This window comes from Oncorhynchus gorbuscha, linkage group LG16 (genome assembly GCF_021184085.1).
Source record: "Oncorhynchus gorbuscha isolate QuinsamMale2020 ecotype Even-year linkage group LG16, OgorEven_v1.0, whole genome shotgun sequence".
NCBI classification, from domain to species: Eukaryota; Metazoa; Chordata; class Actinopteri; order Salmoniformes; family Salmonidae; genus Oncorhynchus; species Oncorhynchus gorbuscha.
This window is the reverse complement of record NC_060188.1, coordinates 77,278,402-77,297,981: the sequence shown is the minus strand read 5'-3', so window position 1 is coordinate 77,297,981 and position 19,580 is coordinate 77,278,402. Positions and strand designations below refer to the sequence as shown.

Genomic DNA, 19,580 nt, shown 5'->3' with positions numbered 1-19,580 from the left:
TTAACTCACCACTGAATTCATTCACTACTGCATTAACTCCCTACTGCATTAACTCACCACTGAATTCATTCACTACTGCATTAACTCCCTACTGCATTAACTCACCACTGAATTCATTCACTACTGCATTAACTCCCTACTGCATTAACTCACTACTGCATTAACTCACCACTGCATTAATTCACTACTGCATTAACTCACTACTGTATTAATTCACTACTGCATTAATTCACTACTGCATTAGCACACCACTGCATTAACTCACTACTGCATTAACTCACCACTGAATTCATTCACTACTGCATTAACTCCCTACTGCATTAACTCACCACTGAATTCATTCACTACTGCATTAACTCCCTACTGCATTAACTCACCACTGAATTCATTCACTACTGCATTAACTCCCTACTGCATTAACTCACTACTGCATTAACTCACCACTGCATTAATTCACTACTGCATTAACTCACTACTGCATTAATTCACTACTGCATTAATTCACTACTGCATTAACACGCCACTGCATTAACTCACTACTGCATTAATTCACTACTGCATTAACTCACTACTGCATTAACTCACCACTGCATTAACTCACTACTGCATTAGCTCACTACTGCATTAACTCACTACTGCATTAACACACTACTGCATTAATTCACTACTGCATTAACTCACTACTGCATTAACTCACCACTGCATTAACTCACTACTGCATTAACTTTTGTATTTTGCAAAACAGGAACATTGTTATTCTAGACTATTCCGTAAATGTGGTTACTCTGTTTCATTAAATGTTCTGTGTCAGGGAGTTAGTGTGGTTCAAAGTAGAACAGGGATATTGTTATTCTAGACTATTCCGTAAATGTGGTTACTCTGTTTGATTAAATGTTCTGTGTCAGGGAGTTAGTGTGGTTCAAAAGTACAACATATTGCAGGCTGTGGAAAGTACTGTTACTGGAGTTTGAGTGTACGACTGTGTACTTGATGCTCCACTGAGTCTGTTCTCTTGCAATTGTAGTGCTACAGCTCCCTTCCTGCTCCTCCGTCAGTCTGTGTCCCAGCAGGTGATGATATATGTCTAATGAGCTTTGGGTTTCAGAGTAGCATGACGATCCCCCTCTGCCCCTGCTGTCCCGGTCCTGCCCTTCTCCATCAGGCTCACACACTGGAGAAATATTGGTCCCTTTCTCAGCAGCTCCCCACCATCCACCTCCGATACTTTAGACTTGAGAGGAGAGAGAGAAGCAGAGAGAGAGAGAGAGAGAGAGAGAGAGAGAGAGAGAGAGAGAGAGAGAGAGAGAGAGAAGATAAGAACAGAGAGAGATAAAGAGAGAGAGAAAGAGAGAGAGAGAGAGAGAGAGAGAGAGAGAGAGAGAGAGAGAGAGAGAGAGAGAGAGCGAGCGAGCAACAGTAATCCATTCAGGACAATCTAATAGAAGGAGAAGAGAGAGGGATCCATTCTAATAGAAGGAGAAGAGAGAGGGATCCATTCTAATAGGAGAAGAAATATATCCATTATAATAGGAGGAGAAGAGAGAGGGATCTATTCTAATAGGAGTAGAAGAGAGAGGGATCCATTCCAATAGGAGGAGAAGAGAGAGAGGTCCATCCATTCCCTTTCTTAGCAGCTCCCCACCATCCACCTCCTGCAATTCTGCAAAAATATCCTCCGTGTACAACATAGAACACCAAATAATGCATGCAGAGCAGAATTAGGCCGATACCCACTACTTATCAAAATCCAGAAAAGAGCCGTTAAATTCTACAACCACCTAAAGGAAGCGATTCCCAAATCTTCCATAACAAAGCCATCACCTACAGAGAGATGAACCTGGAGAAGAGTCCCCTAAGCAAGCTGGTCCTGGGGCTTTGTTCACAAACACAAACAGACCCCACAGAGCTCCAGGACAGCAACACAATTAGACCCAAGCAAATCATGAGAAAACAAAAATATAATTACTTGACACATTGGAAAGAATTGACAAAAAATCAGAGCAAACTAGAATGCTATTTGGCCCTAAACAGAGAGTACACAGTGGCAGAATACCTCACCACTGTGACTGACCCAAACGTATGTGCACTATGTGCACACTGCTATGTGCACACTGCCCACAAAATGAGGTGGAAACTGAGCTGTACTTCCTAATATCCTGCCCAATGTATGATCATATTAGAGACACATATTTCCCTCAGGTTACACAGATCCACAAAGAATTCCAAAACAAACCCAATTTTGATATCTACTCGGTGAAATACCACAGTGTGCCATCACAGCAGCAAGATTTGTGACCTCTTGCCACAAGAAAAGGGCAACCAGTGAAAAACAAACACCATTGTAAATACAACCCATATTTATGCTTATTTATTTTATCTTCTGTACCTTAACCATTTGTACATCATTACAACACTGTATATATACATAATATGTCATTTGTAATGTATTTTTTATTTTGGAACTTCTGTTGAGTGTAATGTTTACTGTTCATTTTTATTGTTTATTTCACTTTTGCATATATTGAGTTTTCACACTTGGTCCCTTTCAGTAAATGTTTGTGAATTCAATGCGGTTCTTTCCATGTTTTGTGCAGTGTAAACACTTTAAAGGGGAGGACAGCTCATAATAATGGATGGAACGGAGCAAATTGAACAGTATCAAACACCTGGAAACCATATTTGCAATATGTGATCTATAGACTGTTTATTTAATTGAGGGGTTTGAATAGTGTGAGACAACATATTTGGTACAAAATCTATTCTAGCTCTTAAAAGGGTAATAGCCTACACTGGGTGTACAATTTAAACTTAGAGCATTACTTAATCTGTTTAATTATTGAATTCTGTTACCAATAATATTTACATGTTAATAGTATCTTCTGATTACATTTATTGTGTCTCATATCTTAACTAAATGTAAATGGCTTGTTCTGCACTTTGTAAACACCCGGAGTGCATTGAGTGAATGTTGGAAAAAGTAGTTCCAAGGAGTGCATGTTTTGGTTGATGATGATCAGTTGATTATTTGATTCAGTTGTGTAGTGCTAGGGCAAAATGCAAAAGTACCGTGTTTGGGAAACGCTGCTAAATGCAGAAAATATCAAAGCTGTATACTGAGAAATGACAGTCTACAAGCTTCAAAGCCTTTTTTAAATCAAAAACATCATTGCCATATCAAAGAAGTCAGTTACCATATCAAAGACATCAGTTACCTTGTCAAAGATGTCAGTTACCATGTCAAAGACGTCAGTTACCATGTCAAAGACGTCAGTTACCATGTCAAAGACATCAGTTACCATGTCAAAGACATCAGTTACCATGTCAAAGACATCAGTTACCATGTCAAAGACGTCAGTTACCATGTCAAAGACATCAGTTACCATGTCAAAGACATCAGTTACCATGTCAAAGACATCAGTTACCATGTCAAAGACATCAGTTACCATGTCAAAGACGTCAGTTACCATGTCAAAGACGTCAGTGCCATGTCAAAGACGTCAGTTACCATGTCAAAGACGTCAGTTACCATGTCAAAGATGTCAGTTACCTTGTCAAAGACGTCAGTTACCTTGTCAAAGATGTCAGTTACCATGTCAAAGACATGAGTTACCATGTCAAAGATGTCAGTTACCATGTCAGACGTCAGTTACCATGTCAAAGACGTCAGTGCCATGTCAAAGACGTCAGTTTCCATGTCAAAGACATCAGTTACCATGTCAAAGACGTCAGTTACCATGTCAAAGACGTCAGTGCCATGTCAAAGACGTCAGTTACCATGTCAAAGACGTCAGTTACCATGTCAAAGACGTCAGTGCCATGTCAAAGACGTCAGTTACCATGTCAAAGACGTCAGTTACCATGTCAGACGTCAGTTACCTTGTCAAAGACGTCAGTTACCATGTCAAAGATGTCAGTTACCATGTCAAAGACGTCAGTTACCTTGTCAAAGATGTCAGTTACCATGTCAAAGACATCAGTTACCATGTCAAAGATGTCAGTTACCATGTCAAAGACATCAGTTACCATGTCAAAGACATCAGTTACCATGTCAAAGACATCAGTTACCATGTCAAAGACGTCAGTGCCATGTCAAAGACGTCAGTTACCATGTCAAAGACGTCAGTTACCATGTCAAAGATGTCAGTTACCATGTCAAAGACGTCAGTTACCATGTCAAAGACGTCAGTGCCATGTCAAAGACGTCAGTTACCATGTCAAAGATGTCAGTTACCATGTCAAAGACGTCAGTTACCATGTCAAAGACGTCAGTTACCATGTCAAAGACGTCAGTGCCATGTCAAAGACGTCAGTTACCATGTCAAAGACATCAGTTACCATGTCAAAGACGTCAGTTACCATGTCAAAGACATCAGTTACCATGTCAAGGACTTCAGTTACCATGTCAAAGACGTCAGTTACCATGTCAAAGATATCAGTTACCATGTCAAAGACGTCAGTTACCATGTCAAAGACATCAGTTACCATGTCAAAGACGTCAGTTACCATGTCAAAGACGTCAGTGCCATGTCAAAGACGTCAGTTACCATGTCAAAGACGTCAGTGCCATGTCAAAGACGTCAGTTTCCATGTCAAAGACATCAGTTACCATGTCAAAGACTTCAGTTACCATGTCAAAGACATCAGTTACCATGTCAAGGACTTCAGTTACCATGTCAAAGACGTCAGTTACCATGTCAAAGATATCAGTTACCATGTCAAAGATGTCAGTTACCATGTCAAAGACATCAGTTACCATGTCAAAGACGTCAGTTACCATGTCAAAGACGTCAGTGCCATGTCAAAGACGTCAGTTACCATGTCAAAGACGTCAGTGCCATGTCAAAGACGTCAGTTTCCATGTCAAAGACATCAGTTACCATGTCAAAGACGTCAGTTACCATGTCAAAGACGTCAGTGCCATGTCAAAGACGTCAGTTACCATGTCAAAGACGTCAGTTACCATGTCAAAGACGTCAGTGCCATGTCAAAGACGTCAGTTACCATGTCAAAGACGTCAGTTACCATGTCAAAGACATCAGTTACCATGTCAAAGACATCAGTTACCATGTCAAAGACGTCAGTTACCATGTCAAAGACGTCAGTTACCATGTCAAAGACGTCAGTTACCATGTCAAAGACATCAGTTACCATGTCAAAGATATCAGTTACCATGTCAAAGACGTCAGTTACCATGTCAAAGACATCAGTTACCATGTCAAAGACGTCAGTTACCATGTCAAAGACGTCAGTGCCATGTCAAAGACGTCAGTTACCATGTCAAAGACATCAGTTACCTTGTCAAAGATGTCAGTTACCATATCAAAGACGTCAGTTACCATGTCAAAGACATCAGTTACCATGTCAAAGACATCAGTTACCATGTCAAAGACGTCAGTTACCATGTCAAAGACATCAGTTACCATGTCAAAGACGTCAGTTACCATGTCAAAGACATCAGTTACCATGTCAAAGACGTCAGTTACCATGTCAAAGACATCAGTTACCATGTCAAAGACGTCAGTTACCATGTCAAAGACATCAGTTACCATGTCAAAGACTTCAGTTACCATGTCAAAGACGTCAGTTACCATGTCAAAGACGTCAGTGCCATGTCAAAGACGTCAGTTACCATGTCAAAGATGTCAGTGCCATGTCAAAGACGTCAGTTACCATGTCAAAGACATCAGTTACCATGTCAAAGACTTCAGTTACCATGTCAAAGACATCAGTTACCATGTCAAGGACTTCAGTTACCATGTCAAAGACGTCAGTTACCATGTCAAAGATATCAGTTACCATGTCAAAGACGTCAGTTACCATGTCAAAGACGTCAGTTACCATGTCAAAGACGTCAGTGCCATGTCAAAGACGTCAGTTACCATGTCAAAGACGTCAGTTACCATGTCAAAGACATCAGTTACCATGTCAAAGACATCAGTTACCATGTCAAAGATGTCAGTTACCATATCAAAGACGTCAGTTACCTTGTCAAAGATGTCAGTTACCATATCAAAGACATCAGTTACCATGTCAAAGACGTCAGTTACCATTTCAAAGACGTCAGTTACCATGTCAAAGACGTCAGTTACCATGTCAAAGACGTCAGTTACCATGTCAAAGACGTCAGTTACCATGTCAAAGACATCAGTTACCATGTCAAAGACATCAGTTACCATGTCAAAGACGTCAGTTACCATGTCAAAGACGTCAGTTACCATGTCAAAGACGTCAGATACCATGTCAAAGACATCAGTGCCATGTCATGTGAGGGATATGTTGCATAATGTTTATCTATGGTTTGTCTTTCTCCAGATCTCAGGAAGACGTTTGACCAGGAGCCTCTGGGAAAGGAAGTGTCTCTAGAACAGGAAGTGCTTCTTCAATGCCGCCCCCCAGAAGGAATCCCTGCTGCTGAGGTAAGGGTCAAAGGTCATGACTCAAAGCTACAGTGACTCTCTGGTATTCGGTCGTCCAATGAATGAACATAAATAGTCAAGTAAAGCAGGTAACCTGGTTTTAACAAACACTTATCCTGAAAGTCAGCCTGAAGATGCAGAATTTTGTTGTGTCGCTGGAGCTACTGAGCAGCAGAGCCTAAAGCTGTAGCCCCATAATGTCAGATACACTGGGACCCCATGTCTTTACTCCTTCTCAACAGATGGCAACTCCAAGCCCTCCTCACTCCTGATCTTAACGAATAGAGCTGGCTCTGCCGCAAATAATACGATGTACAGCTCTTAAAACAACCAAATGTTTACCAGCCTCATTGTCTGTCTTTTTTTACCCACCGATAAAGTTGAAGGAAATCCTTCAATTGCACTTCCTGCAGGGAAGATTAGCCAAATGAATTGTCCTGCTTTGAAGGAGAGGTTTGGTAGTAGAGCTGCAGGGAATGTTAGAGCTAGTTTCCTCACCCTCAATTACCATTGTTCCTGATGTGTTATGATTCCCACCATCAACCACATTCCTGGAAGCTTGTTTTAATAAACCAAATGTATTAATAGTGATTGTTAGAATCTTAAGAGGGTGTATCTTATAAGTGGCCTGGTAGATTTGAGATTTAAGTTGTATTGTAAGCATGCCCCTTTCAAAATTTTAGAATAACATATATTGCCTTTGTTTCACTCTAGACTTGACTGTCCTTAACCAGCACAAAAACATCCAGTGGTGTACTGCACTAGCATCGAATTGTCCCAGCGATATGCAACTTTTCAGGGAAGTCAGGAACCAATATACACAGTCAGTTAAGAAAGCAAAGGCTAGCTTTTTCAAACAGAAATTTGAATCCTGCAGCACTAAAGTTTTGGGACACTGTAAAGTCCATGGAGAATAAGAGCACATCCTCCCAGCTGCCCACTGCACTGAGGCTAGGAAACACTGTCTCCACCGATAAATCCACGATAATCGAGAATTTCAATAAGCATTTCTCTACGGCTGGCCATGCTTTCCACCTGGCTACCACAACACCGGCCAACAGCCCTGCATCTCCCATAGGAAAACGGCCCAAACCCTCTCTTCCTAAAATTATTCGCTGTCATTGTTGCAACCCCTATTTACTAGTCTGTTCAACCTCTCTTTTGTATCGTCTGAGATTCCTAAAGATTGGAAAGCGGCCACGGTCATCCCCCTCTTCAAAGGGGGAGACACTCTAGACCCAAACTGTTACAGACCTATATCCATCCTGCCCTACCTTTCTAAAGTCTTCGAAAGCCAAGTGAACAAACAGATCACCAACCATTTCGAATCCAACCGTACCTTCTTCACTATGCAATCCGGTTTCCGAGCTGGTCATGGGTGCACCTCAGCCACGCTCAAGGTCCTAAACGATATCATAACCGCCATCGATAAAAGACAGTACTGTACTGTGCAGCCATCTTCATCGACCTGGCCAAGGCTTTAGGTGTCTGGCTAGACTGTAAACTCTCCTTCCAGACTCATATTAAGCATCTCCAATCCAAAATGAAATCTAGAATTGGCTTCCTATTTCGCGAACAAAGCCTCCTTCACTCTTGCTGCCAAACATACCCTCGTAAAACTGACTATCCTACCGATCCTTGACTTTGACGATGTCATTTACAAAATAGCCTCCAACACTCCTCAGCAAATTGGATGCAGTCTATCACAGTGCAATCTGTTTTGTCACCAAAGCCCCATATACTATCTAACAATGCTCTCCTCGCTACATATTTGTCGCCAAACCCACTGGCTCCAGGTCATCTATAAGTTTTTGCTAGGTAAAGCTCCGCCTTATCTCAGCTTACTGGTCACCATATCAACACCCACCCGTAGCACGCGCTCCAGCAGGTATATTTCACTGGTCATCCCCAAAGCCAACACCTTATTTCGCTGCCTTTTCTTCCAGTTCTCGGCTGCCAATGACTGGAACGAATTGCAAAAATCACTGAAGTTGGAGACGTATATGTCCCTCACTAACTTTAAGCATCAGCTACCTGAGCAGCTTACCGATCGCTGCAGCTGTACACAGCCCATCTCTGTAAATAGCCCATCCAACCAACTACCAACTTCATCCCCATATTTGTTTTTGTTTTTTTCTGCTGTTTTGCACAGCAGTATTTTTACTTGCACATCCTCATCTGCACATCTCACTCCAGTGTTAATGGCTAAATTGTAATTACTTCACCACTACGGCCTATTTATTGCCTTACCTCCTTACTCCATTTGCACACACTGTGTACAGATTTTTCTATTGTGTTATTGACTGTACCTTTGTTTATCCTATGTGTAACTCTGTGTTATGTTGTTGTCGCTCTGCTTTGCGACAACAACAATCTTGGCCAGGTCGCAGTTGTAAATGAGAACAATCTTGGCCTACCTGGTTAAATAAAGGTGAAATAAAAAATTTAAAAATACTTTAAGAAGGTATTGTATCTGGCTCAGGTATGCCGACCAATCAGGATGCCTTAGTGAACTAAATTAGACAATGCCAATAACTAGAAGTAGAAGTTATATCCTATGTCAAACTCTCTTTATGTCAGAATAGAACATTGTTTTTTCAGTAGCTTGTCTCAGTCATTCTATTATAATAGTACTGAGTTGTTCCACACATTCTAATGCCCAGAAAAGCACTCCTCTTTCAGCTGCTGCCTCACTGGGCTTTTCATGGCCATGTTTGGGTATTTCCTGAAGGCTGGCCAGTCATCACAATGTGGGTAAGTGAGGGACAATGTGTAGTTATCGGCAATAAGAGCAGGGCTCCTAAACTGTGTCACTGTGTATTATCCTCCATCTGCCAAGTAGCACCCCTCCCTACCCACATCGTCCCCATTCTACAACCTGACTGATGTGGTGAATTCTAAGGTCTGAGTCATCGAGTACAGGGACATGGAGAGAAAGAGGGAGGATGAAAGGAGGAGAGGGACAGGGAGAGAAAGAGAGAGAGAGAAATAGAAAGAGGGAGAGAGAGTTAGTGTGTGACAGAATTTGTGAGCTTTGGAGTGAGTTCTTCACAGGTCTGAACTCTCAAAAGGCCTGCGACTGACCCGGAAAAGCTGAGTTAAGTGAGTGGAACTGCCTTGCTAATAACCCGATGAGAAATACTGACCTACTAAATGGAGTAAAGTTTGGGCCAAACTCTCTGGAAAACTCTCTTTAGGCTTTTTCTATTGGTGATTCCGACACTTTGTTTCAGAGTGATGCCAATCAAGCTTCTCTCTGATTGGCTCAGTGGGATAATTAAGACTCAACAGGAGCACAATTGTGATGACACACCTGTGCTCATCAAGGCCTTACTGTTACTGTAGCAACACAGCTGTGCGCTGACAGGGCAGAGAGAATCACTGTCATCACTGTCATCATCAACCAAGGATAATGAAGTCTGAATAGAATGACAGATTGTAGTTTGGAATGAAAAGGGACTGGAGGGGGTACTGTATTGAAGTGAAGCCTAGGCCGACCGCCACCACTTGTGGAGAGAGGCAGGCATCCAACACCATTAATTACTCACACACACTTACCTCACTTGAGAAATAAAGACACCAGTCTATTATGTATATTTTCTGAAGTGAAACACAGCTGTTGAGGAAGAGAAAAACACCCCAACTGATCCTGAGAGCCTTTTTTCTCTCTCTGTCTGTCAGGCATTTTCTCACACAAACGCTTCAGGAACCCGGCTAGTGATAAACAGATGGGCCCAAGTCTGTGGTCGCATATGCATCTGCAGAAATATGTAGCAGGGTCACTGCAGAAGAAATATCTGTCATATTCCAGCCACAGGGAGACAGAGAGGGAGAGAGAGAGAGAGAAGAGCTGTTGAAGGTTGTTGGGTTTGGATCCAGTGTGTTGTCAGTTCTCTCTGTGACTCTTTAACTGGATGCCTATGACCAGGCCATGCCAGGCCAGGCCAGAGTGAGTGAGGCAGGCAGGCAGGCAGGAAGGCACTGGCATCGTAGAGAGACTGTGGCCCATGTCAATGTGTCAATTCTGCCCATGTCTTACAGCACTATGCTTAATCATTTCGATGGATTCTCATGGAAAGCTGTCTTTTCCAGGAGTAGTGCTACGCAAGGATTCACATCACACATTCTAATAAAACAAAACATAATACTGTGCTCACACACACAGTTTGACTTGGTATGGACCTTGGATCCTGGAAGCAGCTTTTTTATTTTCTCTGGTACTTTATTACTGTAGCAAGGTTATTATATGTTGCTGGATTGAACATCGCCTCTGAAGACACAATTGCTGGTGGTCAGTTTGTATAGTGAATGTAGCTGCGGAAGAATAGAAGAGTACAGATTTTTATGTATTAATTTTACCTTTATTTCAAATCAAATCAAATCAAATGTATTTATATAGCCCTTCGTACATCAGCTGATATCTCAAAGTGCTGTACAGAAACCCAGCCTAAAACCCCAAACAGCAAACAATGCAGGTGTAAAAGCACGGTGGCTAGGAAAAACTCCCTAGAAAGGCCAAAACCTAGGAAGAAACCTAGAGAGCTATGTGGGGTGGCCAGTCCTCTTCTGGCTGTGCCGGGTAGAGATTATAACAGAACATGACCAAGATGTTCAAATGTTCATAAATGACCAGCATGGTCAAATAATAATAAGGCAGAACAGTTGAAACTGGAGCAGCAGCACAGTCAGATGGACTGGGGACAGCAAGGAGCCATCATGTCAGGTAGTCCTGGGGCACGGTCCTAGGGCTCAGGTCCTCCGAGAGAGAGAAAGAAAGAGAGAATTAGAGAGAGCATATGTGGGGTGGCCAGTCCTCTTCTGGCTGTGCCAGGTGGAGATTATAACAGAACGTGGCCAAGATGTTCAAATGTTCATAAATGACCAGCATGGTTGAATAATAGTAAGGCAGAACAGTTGAAACTGGAGCAGGAGCATGGCCAGGTGGACTGGGGACAGCAAGGAGTCCTCATGTCAGGTAGTCCTGGGACATGGTCCTAGGGCCCAGGCCAGTTGAAACTGGAGCAGCAGCATGGCCAGGTGGACTGGGGACAGCAAGGAGTCATCATGTCAGGTAGTCCTGGGGCATGGTTCTAGGGCTCAGGTCCTCCGAGAGAGAGAAAGAAAGAGAGAAGGAGAGAATTAGAGAACGCACACTTAGATTTACACAGGACACCGAATAGGACAGGAGAAGTACTCCAGATAAACAAACTGACCCTAGCCCCCGACACATAAACTACTGCAGCATAAATACTGGAGGCTGAGACAGGAGGGGTCAGGAGACACTGTGGCCCCATCCGAGGACACCCCCGGACAGGGCCAAACAGGAAGGATATAACCCCACCCACTTTGCCAAAGCACAGCCCCCACACCACTAGAGGGAAATCTTCAACCACCAACTTACCATCCTGAGACAAGGCCGAGTATAGCCCACAAAGATCTCCGACACGGTACAACCCAAGGGGTGGGGGGGAACCCAGACAGGCCGACCACAACAGTGAATCAACCCACCCAGGTGACGCATCCCCCCAGGGACGGCACGAGAGAGCCCCAGCAAGCCAGTGACTCAGCCCCGTAACAGGGTTAGAGGCAGAGAATCCCAGTGGAAAAAGGGGAACCGGCCAGGCAGAGACAGCAAGGGCGGTTCGTTGCTCCAGAGCCTTTCCGTTCACCTTCCCACTCCTGGGCCAGACTACACTCAATCATATGACCCACTGAAGAGATGAGTCTTCAGTAAAGACTTAAAGGTTGAGACCGAGTTTGCGTCTCTGACATGGGTAGGCAGACCGTTCCATAAAAATGGAGCTCTATAGGAGAAAGCCCTGCCTCCAGCTGTTTGCTTAGAAATTCTAGGGACAATTAGGAGGCCTGCGTCTTGTGACCGTAGCGTACGTATAGGTATGTACGGCAGGACCAAATCAGAGAGGTAGGTAGGAGCAAGCCCATGTAATGCTTTGTAGGTTAGCAGTAAAACCTTGAAATCAGCCCTTGCTTTGACAGGAAGCCAGTGTAGAGAGGCTAGCACTGGAGTAATATGATCAAATTTTTTGGTTCTAGTCAGGATTCTAGCAGCCGTATTTAGCACTAACTGAAGTTTATTTAGTGCTTTATCCGGGTAGCCGGAAAATAGAGCATTGCAGTAGTCTAACCTAGAAGTGACAAAAGCATGGATTAATTTTTCTGCATCATTTTTGGACAGAAAGTTTCTGATTTTTGCAATGTTACGTAGATGGAAAAAGCTGTCCTCGAAATGGTCTTGATATGTTCTTCAAAAGAGAGATCAGGGTCCAGAGTAACGCCGAGGTCCTTCACAGTTTTATTTGAGACGACTGTACAACCATTAAGATTAATTGTCAGATTCAACAGAAGATCTCTTTGTTTCTTGGGACCTAGAACAAGCATCTCTGTTTTGTCCGAGTTTAATAGTAGAAAGTTTGCAGCCATCCACTTCCTTATGTCTGAAACACATGCTTCTAGCGAGGGCAATTTTGGTGCTTCACCATGTTTCATTGAAATGTACAGCTGTGTGTCATCCGCATAGCAGTGAAAGTTTACATTATGTTTTCGAATAACATCCCCAAGAGGTAAAATATATAGTGAAAACAATAGTGGTCCTAAAACAGAACCTTGAGGAACACCGAAATGTACAGTTGATTTGTCAGAGGACAAACCATTCACAGAGACAAACTGATATCTTTCCGACAGATAAGACCTAAACCAGGCCAGAACATGTCCGTGTAGACCAATTTGGGTTTCCAATCTCTCCAAAAGAATGTGGTGATCGATGGTATCAAAAGCAGCACTAAGGTCTAGGAGCACGAGGACAGATGCAGAGCCTCGGTCCGATGCCATCAAAATGTAATTTACCACCTTCACAAGTGCTGTCTCAGTGCTATGATGAGGTCTAAAACCAGACTGAAGCATTTCGTATACATTGTTTGTCTTCAGGAAGGCAGTGAGTTGCTGCGCAACAGCCTTCTCTAAAATCTTTGAGAGGAATGGAAGATTCGATATAGGCCGATAGTTTTTTATATTTTCTGGGTCAAGGTTTGGCTTTTTCAAGAGAGGCTTTATTACTGCCACTTTTAGTGAGTTTGGTACACATCCAGTGGATAGAGAGCCGTTTATTATGTTCAACATAGGAGGGCCAAGCACAGGAAGCAGCTCTTTCAGTAGTTTAATTGGAATAGGGTCCAGTATACAGCTTGAAGGTTTAGAGGCCATGATTATTTTCATCATTGTGTCAAGAGATATAGTACTAAAACACTTGAGCGTCTCTCTTGATCCTAGGTCCTGGCAGAGTTGTGCAGACTCAGGACAACTGAGGTTTGGAGGAATACGCAGGTTTAAAGAGGAGTCCGTAATTTGCTTTCTAATAATCATAATCTTTTCCTCAAAGAAGTTCATGAATTTATCACTGCTAAAGTGCAAGTCATCCTCTCTTGGGGAATGCTGCTTTTTAGTTAGCTTTGCCACAGTATCAAAAAGGAATTTCGGATTGTTCTTATTTTCCTCAATTAAGTTAGAAAAATAGGACGATCGAGCAGCAGTAAGGGCTCTTCGGTACTGCACGGTACCATCCTTCCAAGCTAGTCGGAAGACTTCCAGTTTGGTGTGGCGCCATTTCCGTTCCAATTTTCTGGAAGCTTGCTTCAGAGCTCGGGTATTTTCTGTGTACCATGGAGCTAGTTTCTTATGAGACATTTTTTTAGTTTTTAGGGGTGCAACTGCATCTAGGGTATTGCGCAAGGTTAAATTGAGATCCTCAGTTAGGTGGTTAACGGATTTTTGTCCTCTGGCGTCCTTGGGTAGGCAGAGGGAGTCTGGAAGGGCATCAAGGAATCTTTGTGTTGTCTGTGAATTTATAGCACGACTTTTGATGTTCCTTGGTTGGGGTCTGAGCAGATTATTTGTTGCAATTGCAAACGTAATAAAATGGTGGTCTGATAGTCCAGGATTATGAGGAAAAACATTAAGATCCACAACATTTATTCCATGGGACAAAACTAGGTCCAGCGTATGACTGTGAGAGTGAGTGGGTCCAGAGACATGTTGGACAAAACCCACTGAGTCGATGATGGCTCCAAAAGCCTTTTGGAGTGGGTCTGTGGACTTTTCCATGTGAATATTAAAGTCACCAAAGATTAGAATATTATCTGCAATGACTACAAGGTCTGATAGGAATTCAGGGAACTCAGTGAGAAACGCTGTATATGGCCCAGGAGGCCTGTAAACAGTAGCTATAAAAAGTGATTGAGTAGGCTGCATAGATTTCATGACTAGAAGCTCAAAAGACGAAAACGTCATTTTTGTTTTTGTAAATTGAAATTTGCTATCGTAAATGTTAGCAACACCTCCGCCTTTGCGGGATGCACGGGGGATATGGTCACTAGTGTAGCCAGGAGGTGAGGCCTCATTTAACACAGTAAATTCATCAGGCTTAAGCCATGTTTCAGTCAGGCCAATCACATCAAGATTATGATCAGTGATTAGTTCATTGACTATAATTGCCTTTGAAGTAAGGGATCTAACATTAAGTAGCCCTATTTTGAGATGTGAGGTATCATGATCTCTTTCAGTAATGACAGGAATGGAGGTGGTCTTTATCCTAGTGAGATTGCTAAGGCGAACACCGCCATGTTTAGTTTTGCCCAACCCAGGTCGAGGCACAGACACGGTCTCAATGGTGATAGCTGACCTGACTACACTAACTATGCTAGTGGCAGACTCCACTATGCTGGCAGGCTGGCTAATAGCCTGCTGCCTGGCCTGCACCCTATTTCATTGTGGAGCTAGAGGAATTAGAGCCCTGTCTATGTTGGCAGATAAGATGAGAGCACCCCTCCAGCTAGGATGGAGTCCGTCACTCCTCAGCAGGTCAGGCTTGGTCCTGTTTGTGGGCGAGTCCCAGAAAGAGGGCCAATTATCTACAAATTCTATCTTTTGGGAGGGGCAGAAAACAGTTTTCAACCAGCGATTGAGTTGTGAGACTCTGCTGTAGAGCTCATCACTCCCCCTAACTGGGAGGGGGCCAGAGACAATTACTCGATGCCGACACATCTTTCTAGCTGATATGCACGCAGAAGCTATGTTGCGCTTGGTGATCTCTGACTGTTTCATCCTAACATCGTTGGTGCCGACGTGGATAACAATATCTCTATACTCTCTACACTCGCCAGTTTTAGCTTTAGCCAGCACCATCTTCAGATTAGCCTTAACGTCGGTAGCCCTGCCCCCGGGTAAACAGTGTATGATCGCTGGATGATTCGCTTTAAGTCTAATACTGCGGGTAATGGAGTCGCCAATGACTAGAGTTTTCAATTTGTCAGAGCTAATGGTGGGAAGCTTCGGCGTCTCAGACCCCGTAACGGGAGGAGTAGAGACCAGAGAAGACTCGGCCTTTGACACCGACCCTCTGCTTAATGGGGAGAACCGGTTGAAAGTTTCTGTCTGCTGAATGAGCGACACCGGTTGAGCGTTCCTACAGCATTTCCTTCCAGAAACCGTGAGAAAGTTGTCCGGCTGCGGGGACTGTGCCAGGGGATTTATACTACTATCTGTACTTACTGGTGGCACAGACGCTGTTTCATCCTTTCCTACACTGAAATTACCCTTGCCTAACGATTGCGTCTGAAGCTGGGCTTGCAGTACAGCTATCCTCGCCGTAAGGCGAGCACAGCGGCTGCAATTAGAAGGCATCATGTTAATGTTACTACTTAGCTTCGGCTGTTGGAGGTCCTGACGAATCGTGTCCAGATAAAGCGTCCGGAGTGAAAAAGTCGAGGAAAAAAATAAATATATGAACGGTAATTAAAAAGTGAAACCCGTAAAGTTGTCAGGTAGCAAAATAGGTTGGCAACAAAACGCACAGCAATTTGAAAACAAGCCTGCAAGTAGGCAATACAGTTAATAACAAATTATTATTATTTTCAATGACAGCCTACAAACAGTGGGTTAACTGCCTGCCTGTTCAGGGTACAGATTTGTACCTTGTCAGCTCGGGGGGTTTGAATTTGCAACCTTCCGGTTACTAGTCCAATGCTCTAACCCCGCCCAGATAACGGGGATCCTAATAAAATAGCAAATACCAAATGTATGTCAAAATCGCAATAGTATTACTACAAAATTATGAATGTTTTCTGAGGACAACAATAGCTAGGTTTCCATCCAACTGGCAACCTAGCTATCCAGCTGCCAATGACTGGAACAAATTGAAAAATTGGCTGAAGTTGGAGACTTATATCTCCCTCACTAACTTTAAGCATCAGCTATCTGAGCAGCTTACCGATCGCTGCAGCTGTACATAGCCCATCTGTAAATAGCCCATCCAATCTACCTACCTCATCCCCATATTGTTTTTAATTACTTTTTTGCTCTTTTGCACACCAGTATTTCTACTTGCACATCATCATCTGCACATCTATCACTCCAGTGTTAATTTGCTAAATTGTAATTACTTCGCTACTATGGCCTATTTATTGCCTTACCTCCTTACTCCATTTGCAACACACTGTATATAGATTTTTCTATTGTGTTATTGACTGTACTTTTGTTTATCCTATGTGTAACTATGTGTTGTTTTTGTCGCACTGCTTTGCTTTATCTTGGCCAGGTCGCAGTTTTTCTCAACTGGCCTACCTCGTTAAATAAAGGTGAAATAAAATACATTTAAAAAATCCAATATGCTGAAATAGAAAAAAGGCAGCAAAAAAATATTGTCCTTCATCTTAAACGTCACCGACCTCCACTGGCATCAATATCACCTTGGAATTTCACCACCATGTGAAGTTCATCAGAACTTATTTCATCTGTAGCCTAATAAACTGCACTCTTTCCTGTGTCATAGTGAGAGGACTGCACACCATGTCATCGCTTAACTCCAAGTTTATTTCGATATGATGGTTATTACAGTGCATTTTGTTATGTTACAGCCTTATTCCAGAATAGATTAAATATATATTTATTCTCATCAATCTACGCACAATAATTATTCCATTTAATTTTGCAAATGTATTAAAAAAATGGAAATATCTTATTTACATAGAGAAGAATGGGAGAAACTCCCCAAATGCACTGCATATCAATATTTGCGCACCACCATTTCTCGCATAATTAATTTTACAGACACAAAAAGATCACACCATGTCGAACAAACAAATTATCTGTCGGCATTTATAAAATTGTACCGAAACGACCCGTTTCCATCACAGGTGTCGTGATGATTTTTTTACAGTATGACTTTACTCACATAAATACTGTGTATGGCAACTTGCTTCATTTCCATTCTCCCACTGGTGCTGTTTTAAAAGGGATTATAAACATGTTATATGTAATGACATCCATGCAACACACCCACCACATTAATGGAGCATGGTCGTAATTACAGATATGATTATCTGAGATGACATACTTCTACAGTTGACCTTTTACAATATTTATCTGCTTCCACGTTTTTCTTATCTGTACTTTTCCAATCATTGGATTTATGTTGTATTGAGGCACATAATACAGAAAAGTTGATCAAGGTTTATACATGTAGTGTAACAAAAAAGACTGGTTTATGACAAACTGTTTTTAAAAGCACCAGTTGGTGTGTGGTTTTGTGGTATAAAACCTGCCCTGACATCAATGATCCATTGATGCTGACCCATAATTGTTACGCCTTGGTCATTGTATTTTATGTTTTTGTTATATGTTTGGGTAGGCCAGGGTGTGACATGGGTTTATATGTTGTATTTCGTATTAGGGTTTGTATTAATTGGGAGTGTGTATTATTAGGGGTGTGTCTAGTTAGGCTTGGCTGCCTGAGGCGATTCCTAATTGGAGTCAGCTGATTCTAGTTGTCTCGCATTGGGAACCGTATTTAGGTAGCCTGAGTGCGCGTTGTATTTCGTGGGTGATTGTACCTGTCTTAGTGTTAGTCACCAGATAGGCTGTATTAGTTTCTTTCGTTTGTTGTTTTCTTCTTCCGTTATTTCATGTACCGTATTAGCTTCATTAAAAGTCATGAGTAACCTACACGCTGCATTTCGGTCTGACTTTCTACAAACAACAGATGAAGATCATTACAGAATCACCCACCACGATTCACAGACCGAGCAGCGTGTGAACTGGCAGGATCTGAAGGAGGACGATATGGATTATACTACGTGGGAAGAAATCGACAGGTGGGCGGCCGACCCAGGGCGTGTGCAGGAGCCCGCCTGGGATTCCCTACAGCAATGCGAAGAGGGCTACAGGCGAATCGAATCAACGAAAAAGACACGCCGGTAAAAACGGAGAGGCGCTGGTTTAAACAGGCAGCGACAGCTGGAGCAGCAAAGGGAGGATGAATTATTTGGAGATTGGACATGGGAAGACGTATTGGATGGTAAAGGTTGTTACACTTGGGAGGAGATATTGGCCGGAAGAGATCGCCTCCCATGGGAACAGGTGGAGGCACTAAGGAGAGCAGAGGCAGCGGGAGATAGGAGCCGACGATACGAGGGAACACGGTTGGCAAGGAAACCGGAAAAACAGCCCAAAAAAATTATTGGGGGGGAGCTAGAAGGGAGAATAGTTATGCCAGGTAGGAGACCTGCGCATACTCCCTGTGCTCACCGTTGGGCTAGAGAGACCGGGCAGGCACCGTGTTATGCTATGGAGCGCACGGTGTTTTCAGTGCGGGAGCATAGCCCGGTGAGGCACATACCAGCTCTTCCTATTGGCCGGGCTAGAGTGGGCATCGAGCCAGGGAAGCTTGGGAGGGCTCGGTGCTCTAGAGCTCCAGTGCGCCTGCACGGTCCGGTCTACCCAGAGCCACCTCTACACACCAGTCCTCCGGTAGCAGCTCCCCGCACCAGGCTTCCTGTGCGTGTCCTCGCGCCAGTACCACCAGTTCCAGCACCACGCACCAGGCCTCCAGTGCGCCTCGCCTGTTTAGCGCAGCCAGAGCTTTTCTCCTCTCCTGCGCTGCCGGAGTCTCCTGTCTGTCCAGCGCCACCAGTGCTCCCAATCGGCCCAGCGCGTCCAGTGCGCATCGCCTGTTCAGCACAGCCAGTGCTTTTCTCCCCTCCTGCGCTGCCGGAGTCTCCCGCTTGTTTAGCGCAACCAGAGCTGTTCTCTTCTCCTGCGCTATCGGAGTCTCCCGCTTGTTTAGCGCAACCAGAGCTGTTCTCCTCTCCTGCG

General features: G+C 43.4%; 1 protein-coding gene across 3 annotated transcripts in view; it reads left to right on the top strand.

The window, feature by feature from the left end:
- LOC124000830 (netrin receptor UNC5C-like) overlaps positions 1-19,580 on the top strand; it is a 322,367-nt gene that overhangs the window by 211,493 nt on the left and 91,294 nt on the right. For all 3 annotated transcript variants that reach the window (XM_046307469.1, XM_046307470.1, XM_046307468.1), the window contains one exon: positions 6,313-6,416. In XM_046307469.1, the coding sequence (XP_046163425.1) occupies positions 6,313-6,416 (104 nt within the window). The remainder of the gene's footprint in view (positions 1-6,312; positions 6,417-19,580) is intronic.